The 16,101-nt window shown below is 40.4% G+C and overlaps 1 protein-coding gene across 3 annotated transcripts; it reads left to right on the top strand.

Moving 5' to 3' along the window:
* Positions 1 to 10: 10 nt before the first annotated feature.
* LOC102944496 (Putative protein CXorf21 like protein) lies at positions 11 to 15,858 on the top strand. 3 transcript variants are annotated; one of them, XM_037909373.2, is made up of 3 exons: positions 11 to 732; positions 2,189 to 2,231; positions 12,487 to 13,810. In XM_037909373.2, the coding sequence occupies exon 3, from the start codon at positions 12,534 to 12,536 to the stop codon at positions 13,461 to 13,463; it is 930 nt and encodes a 309-aa protein (XP_037765301.1). In that variant the 5' UTR covers positions 11 to 732; positions 2,189 to 2,231; positions 12,487 to 12,533; the 3' UTR covers positions 13,464 to 13,810. The 3 variants fall into 3 exon arrangements, with proteins under 3 accessions (XP_037765301.1, XP_043378742.1, XP_007055323.1); XM_043522807.1 differs by lacking the exons at positions 11 to 732; positions 2,189 to 2,231 and adding an exon at positions 2,283 to 2,347; XM_007055261.4 differs by lacking the exons at positions 11 to 732; positions 2,189 to 2,231 and adding an exon at positions 10,239 to 10,581 and having other exon boundaries at positions 12,487 to 15,858.
* Positions 15,859 to 16,101: the final 243 nt, after the last annotated feature.

Here is a 16,101-nt window from a genome sequence, read left to right as displayed (position 1 = left end):
CCTGGCCTGCTGCTCAGGTCTGCGGGCTGGTGGTCGGATTGCGGTGCGCGCGCGCCGGGGAGCGCTCTGGTTTGCCGAGCCTGGCTGGGGCCGAAGGGGGAGCAGCTGCTACTGTACCGCCCGCCCGCGCCGCGTCTCTCGGAAGGCCAAAGCGGGCGGCTACTCACCCCCAACTCCTTGCAACGCCCTGGTGTGGGAGGCCCAACCCCGAGCAGGCGGCCTCCCACCCTGCCCGGTGTCTTCTGGGCTCCCCAGCAGCTGCCTTCCCTGCCCGACCCAGCCACGCCTCCATGGCTGTGGGGCTCCTGCCCCTGTGACTTGGGAGCGCCAAGGAAGGCGAGGGCTGCCCCCATTTCCAGCCCTGTCATTTGTGGGACCCCCTGCCCCACCAGCAGGTGTGGCGCCTCCTCCCCCAAGACCTGCTATGCACACCAGGGCCCCAGGGAAGAGCTGAACCCCCTCAGCCCCCCTACTGCTCATGTCCCCATTCCCAAGCAAGAAGAGGGCAGCCCCAGATGTGACCCTACAATACACAGGGCTACTAAGCCAGAATGGGGCTCCTCTTGGGGCTCAGATGTCAGCAGCCCCTGCCTTGGACCACGTTTCACAGATTCAGCATTGAGCCTGAAGATCTGTGACATCCCACAGACTCTCAGCATCCCAGCAAAGCCAGCCTGGTGATTTGTGAGGCCCTGTTGCCGGCACCCAGTGCCAGAGGCGAACAACAGCAAGGTTCGTTGCCCGGTGTGTGTCACCCCATAATCACAACGGGGTGGAGAAGCAGAAAAGTTTATTTGCAGCTGCAAACAAGGTCCAGGGAGAATAGAATCTCAAATCCTGCACCCAGAGCAGGAAGTTACACAGGCTTTTATACATCCTTTCTTCAGCATACTTATCCAATAGCAAGCTGCCCTAAGTATCCATATAGCCAGCCAATCCAGTTACCAGCTAGTTCCCTTGTTCTCTGTATCATCTGTTAAACCATACATAAAGCTGCTTTATTCAGCATTGTTCTTCCATAGCTGCCCTGTTTGGCCTTGTTTAGTTTCAGGCAGTCTGACTCTGCAACATATTGTTGCAGATCCTCAGCATAACTGCTGCGAGTGCCTCCAGGTGGGGGGGCCAAGGACACTTGGGCCTAGTGCACAATAACTGCTGCGAGTGCCTGCAGGCGGGGGGGGCCAAGGACACTTGGGCCTAGTGTGAGGGGGCTTCATCAACACTCGTGGTCTTCCATCCCCTCGAATTACCTAGTGGTCATGTCCAGTGTCCCCAACAGCCCTATTTGTGTATCTTTGTTTTTTTTAAAGACATATGGGAATGTCAGGCCAGCAAAAGAGGTTAGGTGATAAAGAGATCTGGGTTCCTTTCCCAGCTGTGTGCTGTGGACTTCAGAGCAAAATATCTGCTGATGAAATGTCAGTGGTTGCAATTGCTTCATGTCTGACTTTGGGCAATTTGTGAGGCTTTTCCCCCATCTCTAAAATGGAGTAAGAGTGCCTGCCTCACAAGGAGTATGGCGAAGCTTAATTTGTTAATGTGCTTTGAGATCCCAAATGGAAAAAGGCTATTAGAATTCCAAATGTTACTGCTGTATAAATCCAAATTTATTTGTGCCTGCTATATCTTTGATTTGCCACAACTTGTAAAAAGGGAAGAGACAAGTGGGTTTTGAAGAAGTATGAGAGTAAGCACTAAAAAAATTTGTCATTTTTGTCTATGAAAAATGCAACTAGGCTCCAAAGGTAATGAACAATTGTAGGAGCTGAAACAATACAGTCAGTAGGTGTTGCGAAAGAGACATGATGCTGTAGCACAACTAAAAATCTCACAAGGAACATGTAGTTATGTTTACGCTAGGGGAGCAGGAGGGGGCATCTGCATAGATTTATTTTGTGCAAGTGACACACCACTCTTCCCCCTAACACCTCCTGGACCCAAGACTATGCAGGGGAACTCCCTTTTGGGGGCCCATAATAAACACAAAGATTCTGAGTGTTCCAGCCTGACAAAGAAAGATGGAAGGCTTCTTGCACCTTTCTGCCATTCATGCAGGGGCATATCAAGCCACAAGCCTGGTATGATTTAGGGCTCAATCCTGTTCCAGTGGGGGAGGGATCCTGCTTTCAGTGATTTTTATGGAAATATGTGTGTTTGTTAATAACGTATATACTTTCACAATAAACAGGTAAACAGAAGAGGCCTCACTGAGAAATTGGAACACATGGGAGGTGAGCTGGCAGTTGCTTCAGGAACTGAGAGGTATTAGAGGAGTTGAAAGAGATTAGGGTTGCAAAAAATGCAGTGTTGGTGCAGTGGGTGAAAGAGGCAGGTAGACCTACACCAGGTAAGTTTGAAAAATCAATCAGTGTAATCAATTTCTATTTCATATTTGTGTATAAAAGGTATAGTCTTAGCTGAAATATGGGATATATTTTGATTTTTTTGGAAAAGATTATGTTAAATCTCACCCTGAGCTGCTACTAATTATAATTTATTTTTAATGCAGCACCATAGGTGTGCATGGCACTTTACAAGTAAATAAAAATGAGAGGTCTCTGCCTCACGTAGCTTACAATCTGAAAAAGTCATAATACTGCAGGAGATGACAATAAACAATGGCTGAAGACAGAGATATGGGAGAATGAATCGCAACAGAGGAAGATCATAAGATATGCCTGTTTTTACCTGTTCATCATTTTAGCATGGGACCAGAAGGAAGGCTTCATTCTGTTTGCATTTTTCTTACCTGAGTTTCTATAGTCAGATATCTTCATATATCTCTTTCCTTATAAATTCTGTTTAATGTTTTAGACTTGTCATTCAAAGACCTGCACTAACACATTTATGTGACTTTGTCACTGTTTACACTTCCACTTGTAACCTGCATTCACCTTCTCAGCTATCTTTGGTGTCTCCTTTACTACATTTTGTTAGTTTAAATATTGGGTCTTTGTCAAGGCTGACACATTACGGTAGAAATACCTTCTTCCTCCCTCTTTGTGCTGCTGACTCCTTGGCACACTTTAATACAACGTTTAATTGTTGTTATCCTCCAAATTATTATTTTACCAAATCTGGTTGTCTGTGTGTTATCTCTATATTGCATGGCTCTAATTCATAAACAGTACTGCAATTAACACTAATTTAGTAGCCTCAGTAGAGGAGCCCTGGAGTGAGTTGTATGGAATTTGAACTACCCCGTCTGCTCTCAAAGTTGATTCCTCCAGGTCAGGGTTGAGACATGTTAATGAAGATGGAGAAACGCTTATTTGTTATCAGCACTGAATCTGTTGTGTAGAAAGAGAATTTCACTCATGATGATATAGTGGAAATAGTTACTTCAAATAACCTTTAAATATTAATTATTTTTATGAGTTCAGTTGGACTCAGCTCTGTATTAAATGTGTTTCTTACATTCACTTAGAACACGGTATGGGTGTATAAGGGAATACATAATACAGCAGAAAGTATGCATTTCTGATAGTTGGGGCAAAGCAGTGGAGGATCTACACAGAGCGCCTTCAAACCCTTGTGCAAGCAGTGCACATGACATAGGTAGTGAAACTCTTCAGAGGAATTTAGAAAGAGGAAATGGACAAGTCACTGATAAGGGAACATGGTTGATTTGGGTCATGCAAATGCAGATTCACATAGCCAAAACTGGACCGTGTCTGTTTCTCCCCCTATATCCAGCAGTAGCTGAGAGTGGACAGATACAAGGATGCTGGGATTCTGGAACATATGTTGGAGCTGAGAATTCTTTACCTTAGCAGTGCTGCTTTGAAGATCATTTCCTCCCAAAGCACTTTTTCAGGATAAGGGCCTATGAGATATTGTAGTTGCCATATAGTTTACATGCTCTGATTTTTGGAGCCTGGATTAATTAATTAAATCTAATGTATAATCCCATCTGTGTTAAAAATCCACAGCATAGTCCAGTTTCTCACATAACCAACTTCACTTTGCACAAGAGGAGAGCTGGAATGCGTTTGGTTTAGCTATCTCTAGTTTCATTCAAATAAATGTTTGCATACAAGCGTATTATTATTTTGTATCACCTCAAAGTGTGCTAGTTGCTTTATCAAATACACAAAAAGACAAGGTCCTTTTGTAGAAGAGTTTACATAAAGGATGGTATCTTTGCTGAAGAGGGGACAGCAGTCATTCTAACAAGATTAGATTGGAAAAACAGGGAAGGCAAAAGTTATATAGAACCTTGCTTCTAGTTTATTTTAATTCATAGTTAGGATACATTGTCTGTAATACTTTACTACTGAGGAATCAATAAATTGGTTGTGGTTATTGAAATGTAAAAAGAGGGTACCACATTCAGGATGTCTAATGTATTACACATTTGTGTGTTTCATTTGTACATTTTCCCTCCATCAGCATATGGTTAAGAGCTTTATTCTAGTACTTGCAAGACAATTAAATTCTTATTATCCACCAAAGAGAAGGAAACTTGATAAGGGAACCAACCAAAAACTCTTTCAGTGCCTGTGTATCTCTTAACTAGTGCTTGAGAGCATTGTACAATGTTAACAAACTGCCTTCCCACTTGGAACTCCACATGACTTGTCAGTAATATCAGTTGGTCACTGACTGATTTGAAAACCAAAACCACATTTGTCTTCTGCCGTTCATGAGCTTGTTTGTTCTATGACTTGGGACTAGTGGCACTTTATATTTTGTTCTGTACTATTTCATTGGAAGGTTTAGGTTTTGTTAGTTTTTTTGCCTGATTAAACAGATCTCACAATATAATCTTAGTTCTGCAACTAAAGAAAGTACCACTGTGTTCTTGTAAAACAGCACTTTAATTTAAAGAAAAAGGGAAGTAACTAAGTTAGTGAAGGATAGACATTTCCCAATTTGCGGTCTCATTTTCCTATATCTGGAGACTCCCTGTAATGTATGTCAATGGAAAAACTGAGGAGCTGAGCCACCCATGAGTTTTACATTTTAGTTTTGGAGAGTTTGCTATCCTGATTATGCCAAATGAATTTTGTGTGTACTTTAACATACTACAGTCCATTCAGTGATAGGGCACTTGTCTGAAACTGAATTAGCTTCATATGTCCAGTAATCCAGTTACAAATGGAAATGCTATAGGAAGAATAAGCCGCCTATTTTCCACAATAGGAACCTCATTTCCAAGAAAATTTGAAGTTATCAATTTAACTTGGCTATTCAGTTTCATACAGCAAATTACAATCTCTGCCCCTGCTGAATGAAACCTAATGGAGAATTGTAAATTAATCCCTGGATTTTATGTTTTCATTTTATCCACTGAAAAAATTAACTGCATAAGCAATATAAAATGGTAGAAAACAATACTGATTGCCTTGTCTATGTATAATATATTACAACATAATCCTGCAGGCTTCTGAGGGGCAGATATCTCACTGAGGTATCTGGGAGTTTTTACTGTGGGCCAGATTCTGATTACAGTACTAAAATGGAATGCGAATAAAGTTCTGAACGAATAGTCCCATTGGGACTATTCATTGGGTAAGAGTTTCAGAAATTGACAATCTTACTATTAGAATATATTAATTGTATTATGGTAGCACATTGGTGCCCCAGTCATGAAGCAAGACTCTATTTTGCTAGGCCCTGTGCGAATGCAGAGCAAAAAAGAAACTTTCTTCCCCAAAAGAATTTGTAGATTGTAAGGACTTGGGAAAAGATTGTCAAAGATATTTAGGCACCTGAAGATGCAGATAAGTGCCTAGTGGGATGTTCAAAAGCATCTAACCTATTTAGGCCCTTGTATCCTTAGAAGAGCCCTGTATTTTAAGAAATATTAGTTCACCAAGTCCTTATGTGAAAAAGAAAACATATGCAATGTATCTTTAGTGATAGTTTCAGAGTAGCAGCTGTGTTAGTCTGTATCAACAGCACTGCTATGGGTACCCGCATGGCCCCACAGTATGCCAACATTTTTGTGGCTGTCTTAGAACAATGCTTCCTCAGCTCTCGTCCCCTAATGCCCCTACTCTACTTGCGCTACATTGATGACATCTTCATCATCTGCACCCATGGAAAAGAAGCCCTTGAGGAATTCCACCATGATTTCAACAATTTCCATCCCAACATCAACCTCAGCCTGGACCAGTCCACACAAGAGATCCATTTCCTGGACACTACGGTGCTAAGCGATGGTCACATAAACACTACCATATACCGGAAACCTACTGACCGCTATTCCTACCTACATGCCTCCAGCTTTCACCCAGACCACATGATCCATCGTCAACAGCCAAGCTCTACGATACAACCGCATTTGCTCCAACCCCTCTCCGTCAGAGACAAACACCTGCAAGATCTCTATCAAGCATTCTTACAACTACAGTACCCACCTGCTGAAGTGAAGAAACAAATTGACAGAGCCAGGGGAGTACCCAGAAGTCACCTACTACAGGACAGGCCCAACAAAGATAATAACAGAACGCTACTAGCCATCACCTTCAGCCCCCAACTAAAACGTCTCCAATGCATCATCAAGGATCTACAACCTATCCTGAAGGACGACCCATCACTCACAAATCTTGGGAGACAGGCCAGCCCTTGCCTACAGACAGCCCCCCCAACCTGAAGCAAATACTCACCAGCAACCACACACAACACAACAGAACCACTAACCCAGGAACCTATCTTTGCAACAAAGCCCGTTGCCAACTGTTCCACATATCTATTCAGGGGACACCATCATAGGGCGTAATCACATCAGCCACACTATCAGAGGCTCGTTCACCTGAACATCTACCAATGTGATATGCCATCATGTGCCAGCAATGCCCCTCTGCTATGTACATTGGCCAAACTGGACAGTCTCTACGTAAAAGAATAAATGGACACAAATCAGAAGTGAAGAATTATAACATTCAAAAACCAGTTGGAGAACACTTCAATCTCTCTGGTCACTCGATTACAGACCTAAAAGTGGCAATTCTTCAACAAAAAAAACTTCAAAAACAGACTCCAACGAGAGACTGCTGAATTGGATTAATTTGTAAACTGGATACAATTAACTTAGGCTTGAATAGAGACTGGGAATGAATGGGTCATTACACAAAGTAAAACTATTTCCCCATGTTTATCCCCCTCCCCCCACCGTTCCTCAGATGTTCTTGTCTACTGCTGGAAATGGCCCACCTTGATCATCACTACAAAAGGTCCGTCCCCCCCCCCCCCCCGGGCTGGTAATAGCTCACCTTAAGTGATCACTCTGGTTACAATGTGTATGGTAACACCCATTGTTTCATGTTCTCTATGTATATAAATCTCCCCACTGTATTTTCCACTGAATGCATCCGATGAAGTGAGCTGTAGCTCACGAAAGCTTATGCTCAAATAAATTAGTTAGTCTCTAAATAAGGTGCCACTAGTACTCCTTTTCTTTTAGTGATAGTGGATCTGTCAAAGGATCGGACAAATATCCATATATATTTAACTGTGCCCTTAATTTTATTCTTTAGGAGGTGGAGTGAGGTTAGGATCTTGGAACTTTACATTCTAAAGAAGCCAATAGTGAAGAAAAAACAGATTTTTTTAAACATTAATTCTGCATAGAATATTCTACTTGGTATATTTTAAATGTGTTCAATTTTGACCCACTTAATATGCAAACCATTATGATTATTTGATTGTCCATTTGATCTGCCTGATACCCTTTGATCCTATGCATATGAACAGAGGCATGAGGGACTGACTTTCAGTAATGCTGAACAAGCATTACTGCTTGAACTGAAGTCACTAGGAACTGCAGGATTGCAGCACTTCTGAAAATCCATCCTTGAAGCAATATGCTCTTGCCATCAGCAAGTGCAGGCAAACTTCTGAAAGTTCTCAGCTTTACTGCTCTTCATTGTAAATTCACATGCACAGATTAGGCCTTCTATTATCATAGAATTTTTATTTTTCTTAAAGAAGGTACAATTATTAAACCCAACAAAGAAACAATGTAAGGAGTCAATGCCTCCTGCTGCCCCCATGTGACAGATATTCACCCCTGAAGGTCTCTCAAATCATTACCAAAAAAAACCCCCCTTCTTTCAATGGGAAAACCTTGTTGGGGCTCTGTTATTGGTTTAGAAGATTCCAGTCTGACCCCACTGCAAGCCTTAATGTAAAGTCCCACAGGTTCAATTTAAAAACAGTCTGTTTGTCCAGATTCTTCCTAAGCCTCATGCTACTCATTCTTGGTGACAGACCATCAGGTTCTTTGCCTTCTCAGTGTCCCCTAACTAATGAAGGGCTTACACAGTCCTTACCATCTTCAGGTTAAACCCTAGTCCCAAACAATTATAAACCGCCCTGCCTGTCTCCTCCATGAGATTCTGGCAACCCTTTTCAACTGCAGCTCCCTCTGCCTGAGCCTCTGCTCCTGTCAGTTCTGCGTTTTTAACCCCAGACAGGTCCTGTAAACGGACCCTCTCTTGTTGCAGCTTCCTCTTTATATAATGTGTTCTTAGCCCTTTCCCAGCTGAGACTAATAGCTCCAATTGCATTATTCCAGGTGTACTCAAATGACCTAGATCAGCCACACTGAGAAGCAGCTACCTAGTCCTAGGGGACTGGCCCTGTTCCCTCTTAAAGGGATACATCCTGTTACAAAAACCTTCTACCAAGGGGTACAAAGTAATGAGTAAGAAGGGAAGGGTCCACCTCAGAGAAACATCAGCAACAGTGAACGAAAAAAAGATGAATGATTTTATCCTTTGTTAGATAATCCTTTGGTACCAGAATCCTCATCTAGTGTAAACTGGTGTAAGTTCATTGGTGTGTGGCTCTTGAAGTCTGATAGACAAAGACACATTTTTAAACAGCCTTCAACCCAATCTGCAAGTGATCCCACAGAAATGATAATATTTAGACATTAAACTATATGGTTGCAGTAAAAAAATCAGATATTTAGATGTCTAAATGCTATAATATGTCACTGCAATTCATCGGGAGTGCAGAATTAGTCTGCAAATTTGGAGGCTAGTTTTGAAATTCAGCCTCTAATTTGAGCTGCCTTTGCTAACCCATGAAGCTCACAATTACTGCTTCCTTCCTGGCTTGGAGGAAAGAGAAATGAGAAGGTGAGAGTTAGTTTTCATTTAAAAACAAAATAAGTTTCTAGCCTTTTTCCTGGCAAAGAAAACCTAAGCAAACCAATATGAGTTTTGAAAGCTTGTCACTGATTTTTTTCCAAAGATTGTATGTTATCCACAGTGCCTTGGCTTCCAGTCAGCTGTGGTTGGCCTTTAGGGTCTGGAGAAGTGTAACCATGGGTTCTCTGATTATTGCGACGATCCCAAATCATGTCACAGCTGAGGTAGTCAGTGGTCCCAGGTTACAGTTGCTAGGACTAGGACACTGCAAACTGCCAGCTCTGTGCACTCTGGCTACAAGGAGGGACATAGGAGCGTGATCTACTGGCTCTGTTTTGAGCATTACATTTTAAAAAACAATCTTTGTATTTTTACCCTCACTTATGCATGTTCTGTACCTGCAAATGAAAAAACTTGTACCTACAAACATTTGCCTCTGCAAATCAGAGAGACATCTAATTTAATAACTAAATTCAGTTTTTTGTAGGTGGAAATGAACAATAGAAGGCTTGATTGCGTCCTTGCATTTTGAAATGTACTACGAGCATAGCCAAAGGTATCCAACGGAAATCTACTAGATACACTAATCTTTTAGTAATCTTAGTTATTTTAGGTTTCAGAGTAGCAGCCGTGTTAGTCTGTATTCGCAAAAAGGAAAGGAGTACTTGTGGCACCTTAGAGACTAACAAATTTATTTGAGCATAAGCTTTCGTGAGCTACAGTTCAAGAGACTGCTGAATTGGAATTAATTTGCAAACTGGATACAATTAACTTAGACTTGAATAAAGACTGAGAGTGGATGGGTCATTACACAAAGTAAAACTATTTCCCCATGTTTATTTCCCCACCCCCCACCCTCCCACTGTTCCTCAGACATTCTTGTCAACTGCTGGAAATGGCCCACCTTGATTATCACTTCAAAAGGTCCGACCCCCCCACCCCGCTCTCTTGCTGGTAATAGCTCACCTTAAGTGATCACTCTGGTTACAGTGTGTATGGTAACACCCATTGTTTCATGTTCTTTATGTATATAAATCTCCCCACTGTATTTTCCACTGAATGCATCCGATGAAGTGTGCTGTAGCTCACGAAAGCTTATGCTCAAATACATTTGTTAGTCTCTAAGGTGCCACAAGTACTCCTTTTCTTTTAGTTATTTTAGTTGACATATTGCAAAATTAAAAAGCAGTCATGCTGGTTGTGAACATTACACCAGAATCAGTCCCATCCAGACACATTTTTTACATCCTCTTTTGGATTTGGTGTCACTACCTGTTTACAGACCACACAGTTTTCCACTGGTGACAGCACTTCTGTTTTAAAAGTTGTGCAAAAAGAGGAACAAAATTGTGTGTGCTCCAGTTATTGCTTACACTGTCTGCAGTGAATAAAGAGAATTTATTCTGAGGTTGCTGCAGTTGTTGTAATGGAATGTTAGGTTATGTGACTATCCACATCTTATACTGATTCTGAAAGGGTAAGTGTGATTTTCTTTAGTTTGTCTCAGCTTATCTTTTGTTAAGAAATTTAGAGTCACTTAAAATAACTTAAAAAGTATATGTATTTTTTAAAGTATGCTTGCTAAGGTTCCCATATTTTTGACATTTTGCTCAGCTACCAAGCATTAGAGGCAAACTTTTCATAAGTAACTAAGGCTGGATCCTCAAAACTGTTTAGGTGCCTAACGCCTATTGAAATCAATTGGAGTTAGGCACCTAAATACCTTTGCACCTTTGGGCTTAACTCCCATTTTCAGAAGTGAGTCAGGCACGTAGTTGCCTAAGTCCCACTGACTTTCAATGAGATTTAGGCTCATAAGTGCCTGTGTCTCTTTTGAAAATGACACTTAGGCATTTAAAAAATTTTTAGCCTGCATCTTTGCATGTGTGAGAGGTATAGAAAATAAAGTAAAATGGTTAAATTATTTTAACTGCTGAAGGATCTGTGTACTGTGCTTTTCCTGAGCACTGTTGTCAGTCTTATGACATCTGAATTAGAGTGTGCATATTAATATGTGGAGTACTTAAAATCAATTCTGCTTTGGAAAGAGTTATTTTAAGGTTGGTTCTGGTATCACACCTGTTCTACAGAAGTGTCGCTTTATATTAAACAGCTATCCCCTGATTTAAATGTTTTTAAAGCGCTGATGTGAGCCCTGCTAGTCCAAGTCTGTCAACTCTGGGCTGTGAGGCTGTGTAGACATATCCTGAGTGCTCCAGAGATGCACAAAGGGAGCAGTCCCCTTGTGCTGGGACAACATTGCACAGGCATTCAAAGTGAAGAGGAGACTTTTGGTGTTCTCCTGCTTCATTCTCCCACATAAGGGTCAGCCACAATGTGGTCCTCCTTGAGTGTGGGTCAGAGCCAACTCCCACTGAAGTCAATGGAAAGACTCTTATTCATTTCAATAGGAGATGGATTGAGCCCTAAAGGCTTGCTCTATCTAAGTCAATTGGAGTTTTACCACCGACTCCAAAGGGTGCAGGATCAAGCCTTGTGTGAGCAAATACAATTAAAAGGCGAAGCTAAGGAATCACAAAATGTAGTAGCTAGCTATTTTGAGATGTGTACTTTAGTTTTTAATTATTCATAATAATGTTTCATAATGTACTAGTGAATGAATGCAGTGAATTTAGTAAAATTGTGGACCCTTAGTAATACAAGAGCTCATTACCGTATCTGCTTAAATTTTAGCTAATAGTTCAGCGATATACCCAATATTTTAATGTAAATAAGCAAGATATTGCTGCAATTAGGGCTCAGTCCAGCAAGGTGCTGAGCATTCTTGGGAAGTGATGAACATCTTCAGCTCACACTGAAGGCAGTGGAAGTTGCGGCCACTCAGTATCTCACAGGGGAGCTCAACACCTGGCATGATTAGCCCCTTAGTTTACTGAAAAAAGGGTGTAGAGGATTGATCATCAGTCAGAACTTCAGCTGGTGAAGTCAGTTGTGCTGTTGCTTTCAGTAGAACTATGTTGATTTTACACCAGCTGAGGATCTGGCAGTCGTCACCAAATGAAAAAGACTTCATTGATTAAATCTTACTGAGAAGAAGTCATGTGCAGAATGTAGCACAATTGTCACAATTCAGAAGAAGGGTCCAAGACTGAGCTGATATGAAAAATGAAGGATCAAATTATTGGCCTAACTCTTTACTTTTTCAGAATAATTTTTGTTGACATGATGGCTTTACTTTATCTGGCTATAAAAATGAAATTGGTGAAAACAATTAAGTTACTGTTTATTAAACTAAAAAATCCCACACATTGCAGTCTTCATGAAGCATACATTTTTAAAAAACTTTATCAATTAAGGATAAAATAGCCCTTACTGTTACGCTTATTTTGCATTACTGTACATGGCTTCTTTGTATTTGCAGGAATATAGTGAACTCTGCTGGTTAGTGAGCCTCTAGCACTGATCAACATGTTGGCAGAAGGCATCCTAACTGGAATCATATACAAAGAAAGAAAACAGAACATAGATAAACCCCACAAATGTCACATAAACAGAAAAGATGAAAGGGAACCCTGGAAAGATCACCTTATAGATATACCAGCAATTAAAGATTTTGCTTCAGAATCTGAGAAGCAGAATGAGATCATTGCAAAAGGTAGCAAAATTGAAAACAATAAAGATCTTCAGTGGACATCTAAAGGAGAGCTACCTGCAAAAGAACATAATGCTCATGTTAAAGGAACCATATCTGCAGCTTTACATATACCAGGAAGAGAACAAAATCATGAAATCCAGCTGGATTTGTATAGATCTTGGTCATGCCACAGTATTTATCAAAACTATCCTGACTTACATATTGGAGGAGACCATGTAGGAGGCTATATGCAGGATTCAGGTTGCATTATGGACCACATAAGTGATGAACTTGTTGATGGCCCTGTTTTACTGTCAGGAGATATTCTATTGGGTCGTTCCCCTCAAAATGAGCCTCTTGAAAAAACAGCTACAAAGTCCTTGAATGGTGATGAAGGTGGAGAAAGGAGTATGACACTCCACAAGCAACCTCTTTCGAATTCCGTGCTGAACAATTACATGGACACAAAGGTGCAAGAGCTCTATAAACAGTTTTTTGAAGAGAACCTGACCAGGTGTGGTTCTGTAACAAACCTTCTGACTTCCAGTTTGATCATGAATAACCTAAATCAGATAAACCTTCAGATCTCCCAAGAACAGACTATAGAAAAATCTAAAGCTAGAGAAGTGCTCTTACAGTCTCTAGCTTTGTTTAGTTTCCACAATGCTGCCAGTGGAAACAGCTCTGAATTTAGCACTCCAAATTTACAGTTCTCAAACTCACTAAGCAAGAGAAAGAGCTCCCGGATACAGTTTACATCATGACTGAACTGTTTGGTTACAGCAGTGGTTCTCAAACTTTTGTAGTGGTGACCCCATTCACACAGGAAGCAGCTGAGTGCGAACCCCTTATATTAAAGAAGTGTTTAATTTATATTTAAAACCATTATAAATGCTGGAGACAAAGCAGGGTTTGAAGTGGAGGCTCACAGCTCGCAACCCCCCATGTAATAATCTCGCGACTACCTGAGGGGTCCTGATCCTTAGTTTGAGGATCCCTGAGTTACAGCCTAGTCTTCAGCTGCCGTCTCTTCTCTTTCAGGATTAGTTTGTGAAATGTGCCAAAATTAGACACTACTGACTTCTTAAAATAAATTTTGACATTTAAACCACACTTTGTCTGTGGTGCCACTTCATTGCTTGTTACCGGGCTAAGATAACGGTCATGTGCCTTTGTGTTGTTGAATGTAATCCAAATGAAATTTTTTACAAAATCCTATTGAGCCAAATTTTCAAAGTGGCTTAAGACCAGCTTCTAAAGAGTCCATCCCTGCCAACACCTAGTATGTGAGTAATTATACATAGGACTAGTACTTACTCAGTCAAAGTTAGTCACGTGCATTAATGTAGGTAAGATTGTCCTCTAAGAAATTAATCGAGAACCCAATGAAATCGATGGTTAGACTCACACTGATTTCAGTGGTCTTTGGATCAGGCCATAAATTTCAACCCATAATTTTGTGCATTTAAATTTAGAGGTTGCTATTGCAGATTTCACCCATTATGTCTGAGAAAATGGCCTTCTGTTTTGAAAATCCTGTTTAACAATTTGGTTTATTCTGCATAGCATTTTACATATATCAGATGTATATAAAAATGTTTATCAGAGAGGAAACCCAATGAGCACACTGTATAGCAGCAGCGTCCAATATTTTCGCCACTATCCACATGTGGCTAATAGGCTACTGAATTATGGCTAATGCATGTGGCTTTTTTATAATGTGGCTAATAAGAAAAATTCAAAACCACAAGTGTGGCTAGCAGTGTGGCTAGCATTGAATTTCTATTGGACACCGCTGCTCTATAGAAAGATGCTATGTGCATTTATATGAGGTTAATAATACATGTTTTGTATTATACAGGTAGAGTATATTACAATGGAAAACTACAGATACATCAGCTTCTAAAAATTTAACAGATCAAGTTTATAAAACGTTAAAAGTATTTCAGTTACTGTAAAGGTGTCATTTCTATTCATTTAAAATGTCATTTACTTAAATAAAAGTTTCCATATATTATACAACAAAATCCACTCAGATTCCCAGAATATATCAAATGATTACTTCTGCCTACCATTTGCATTATAAAAATAGGACTCCTTGTTGTCTTTTTCTGAAAAATACACCCTTATGACGTCAGCAAGTTAAGTGTGTGTTGCAGGGTTACTGAAAGGCAAAGATATTGCAAGTTTTGTTCCTATTACCCTAAATCAGTGGTTCTCAGAGTTTTGTACTGATGATCACTTTCACACAGCAAGGCTCTAAGTGCAACCCCCCCCCCTTATAAATTAAAAACACTTTTTTATATATTTAACACCATTATAAATACTGGAGGCAAAGCAGGGTTTGGAGTGGAGGCTGACAGCTCGTGACCCCCCATGTAATAAACTCGTGACCCCCTGAGGGGTCCCACCCCCAGTTTGAGAACCCTTGCCCTAAATGTTACATGCATATTTCATTAGGAAAATTTGTTTACTTCGCCTGCAGCCATCCTTTCCTGCTGGAAAGGTCTTTTGTTGTAAATTATCACTATGTTGATATTATACTGTGATGAATGAACTGAAGTTTGATATCTCAATTGTACAAGCAAGTTTTCTCTCAGTGGGTAAGCTACTGCTCTGACACACCAAAACCAATGAGGTAATTTGAGGCACCTGCAGTTCTGTGCCTCCAATCCTGAACTCAGTGGATTTACCAGTGTAAATGCTAGCAGAAAATGTGGCTTTTTTATTTAACCTTTAGGCTAATGATAAACTTTCAGAATGCATGCTGTACTGGTAGTTAAACCATTTTATCCAGAGTTACTGATGTCAAGCAACACCTAGGTATGGGACGCTGTTTTATAAATTAGTGCTTCTCAGTGAAATTTAATGTGTAATAGTTGATGTAAAACAAAGTATTTTTTTCTTCTGAAACATCTGCTAAACTGTGTAGCACACAGATTCTAAATCTGTCAACCCTCAAAGGGAATGTGAAGGATCTTGTGATGTTTAAGTAATGATATGTCAAATGCTAATATCTTTGTGTTTATAAATCAAGATCCTCTCCATCTGATTGGTACTTTGCAAAGAGCAAAGTGTTTCTTACCTAGCATCTTTATTTATTTTTAATAAGTCATTCATGATTTTGTTGCAAGTCACAATAAAAATATCAACAGGATTTAAAGAACAATTATCAGATGAGACACACTTGAATTCATAAAGGGTCACTTACTCAAGTGAGTTATCTTCATTGATACTATTCACATTAGTTAAGGCTTCAGGACTGGGGTATAATTTGAGATTGTCAATCCCTTGGCCTGTAGAAATCAGGTAACTTGCAGAAACAGTGCATTTCAGTTTCAGTGGAGCAGAATGAGAGCCATATCTTAAGTATCTTTTCAAAACTGGTTCATGGCACAGCAT

The sequence above is a fragment of the Chelonia mydas genome, chromosome 9 (assembly GCF_015237465.2).
Source record: "Chelonia mydas isolate rCheMyd1 chromosome 9, rCheMyd1.pri.v2, whole genome shotgun sequence".
Taxonomy (NCBI): Eukaryota; Metazoa; Chordata; order Testudines; family Cheloniidae; genus Chelonia; species Chelonia mydas.
Note: the sequence above shows the minus strand (reverse complement) of the source record. Positions and strands in the feature narration are given on the sequence as shown.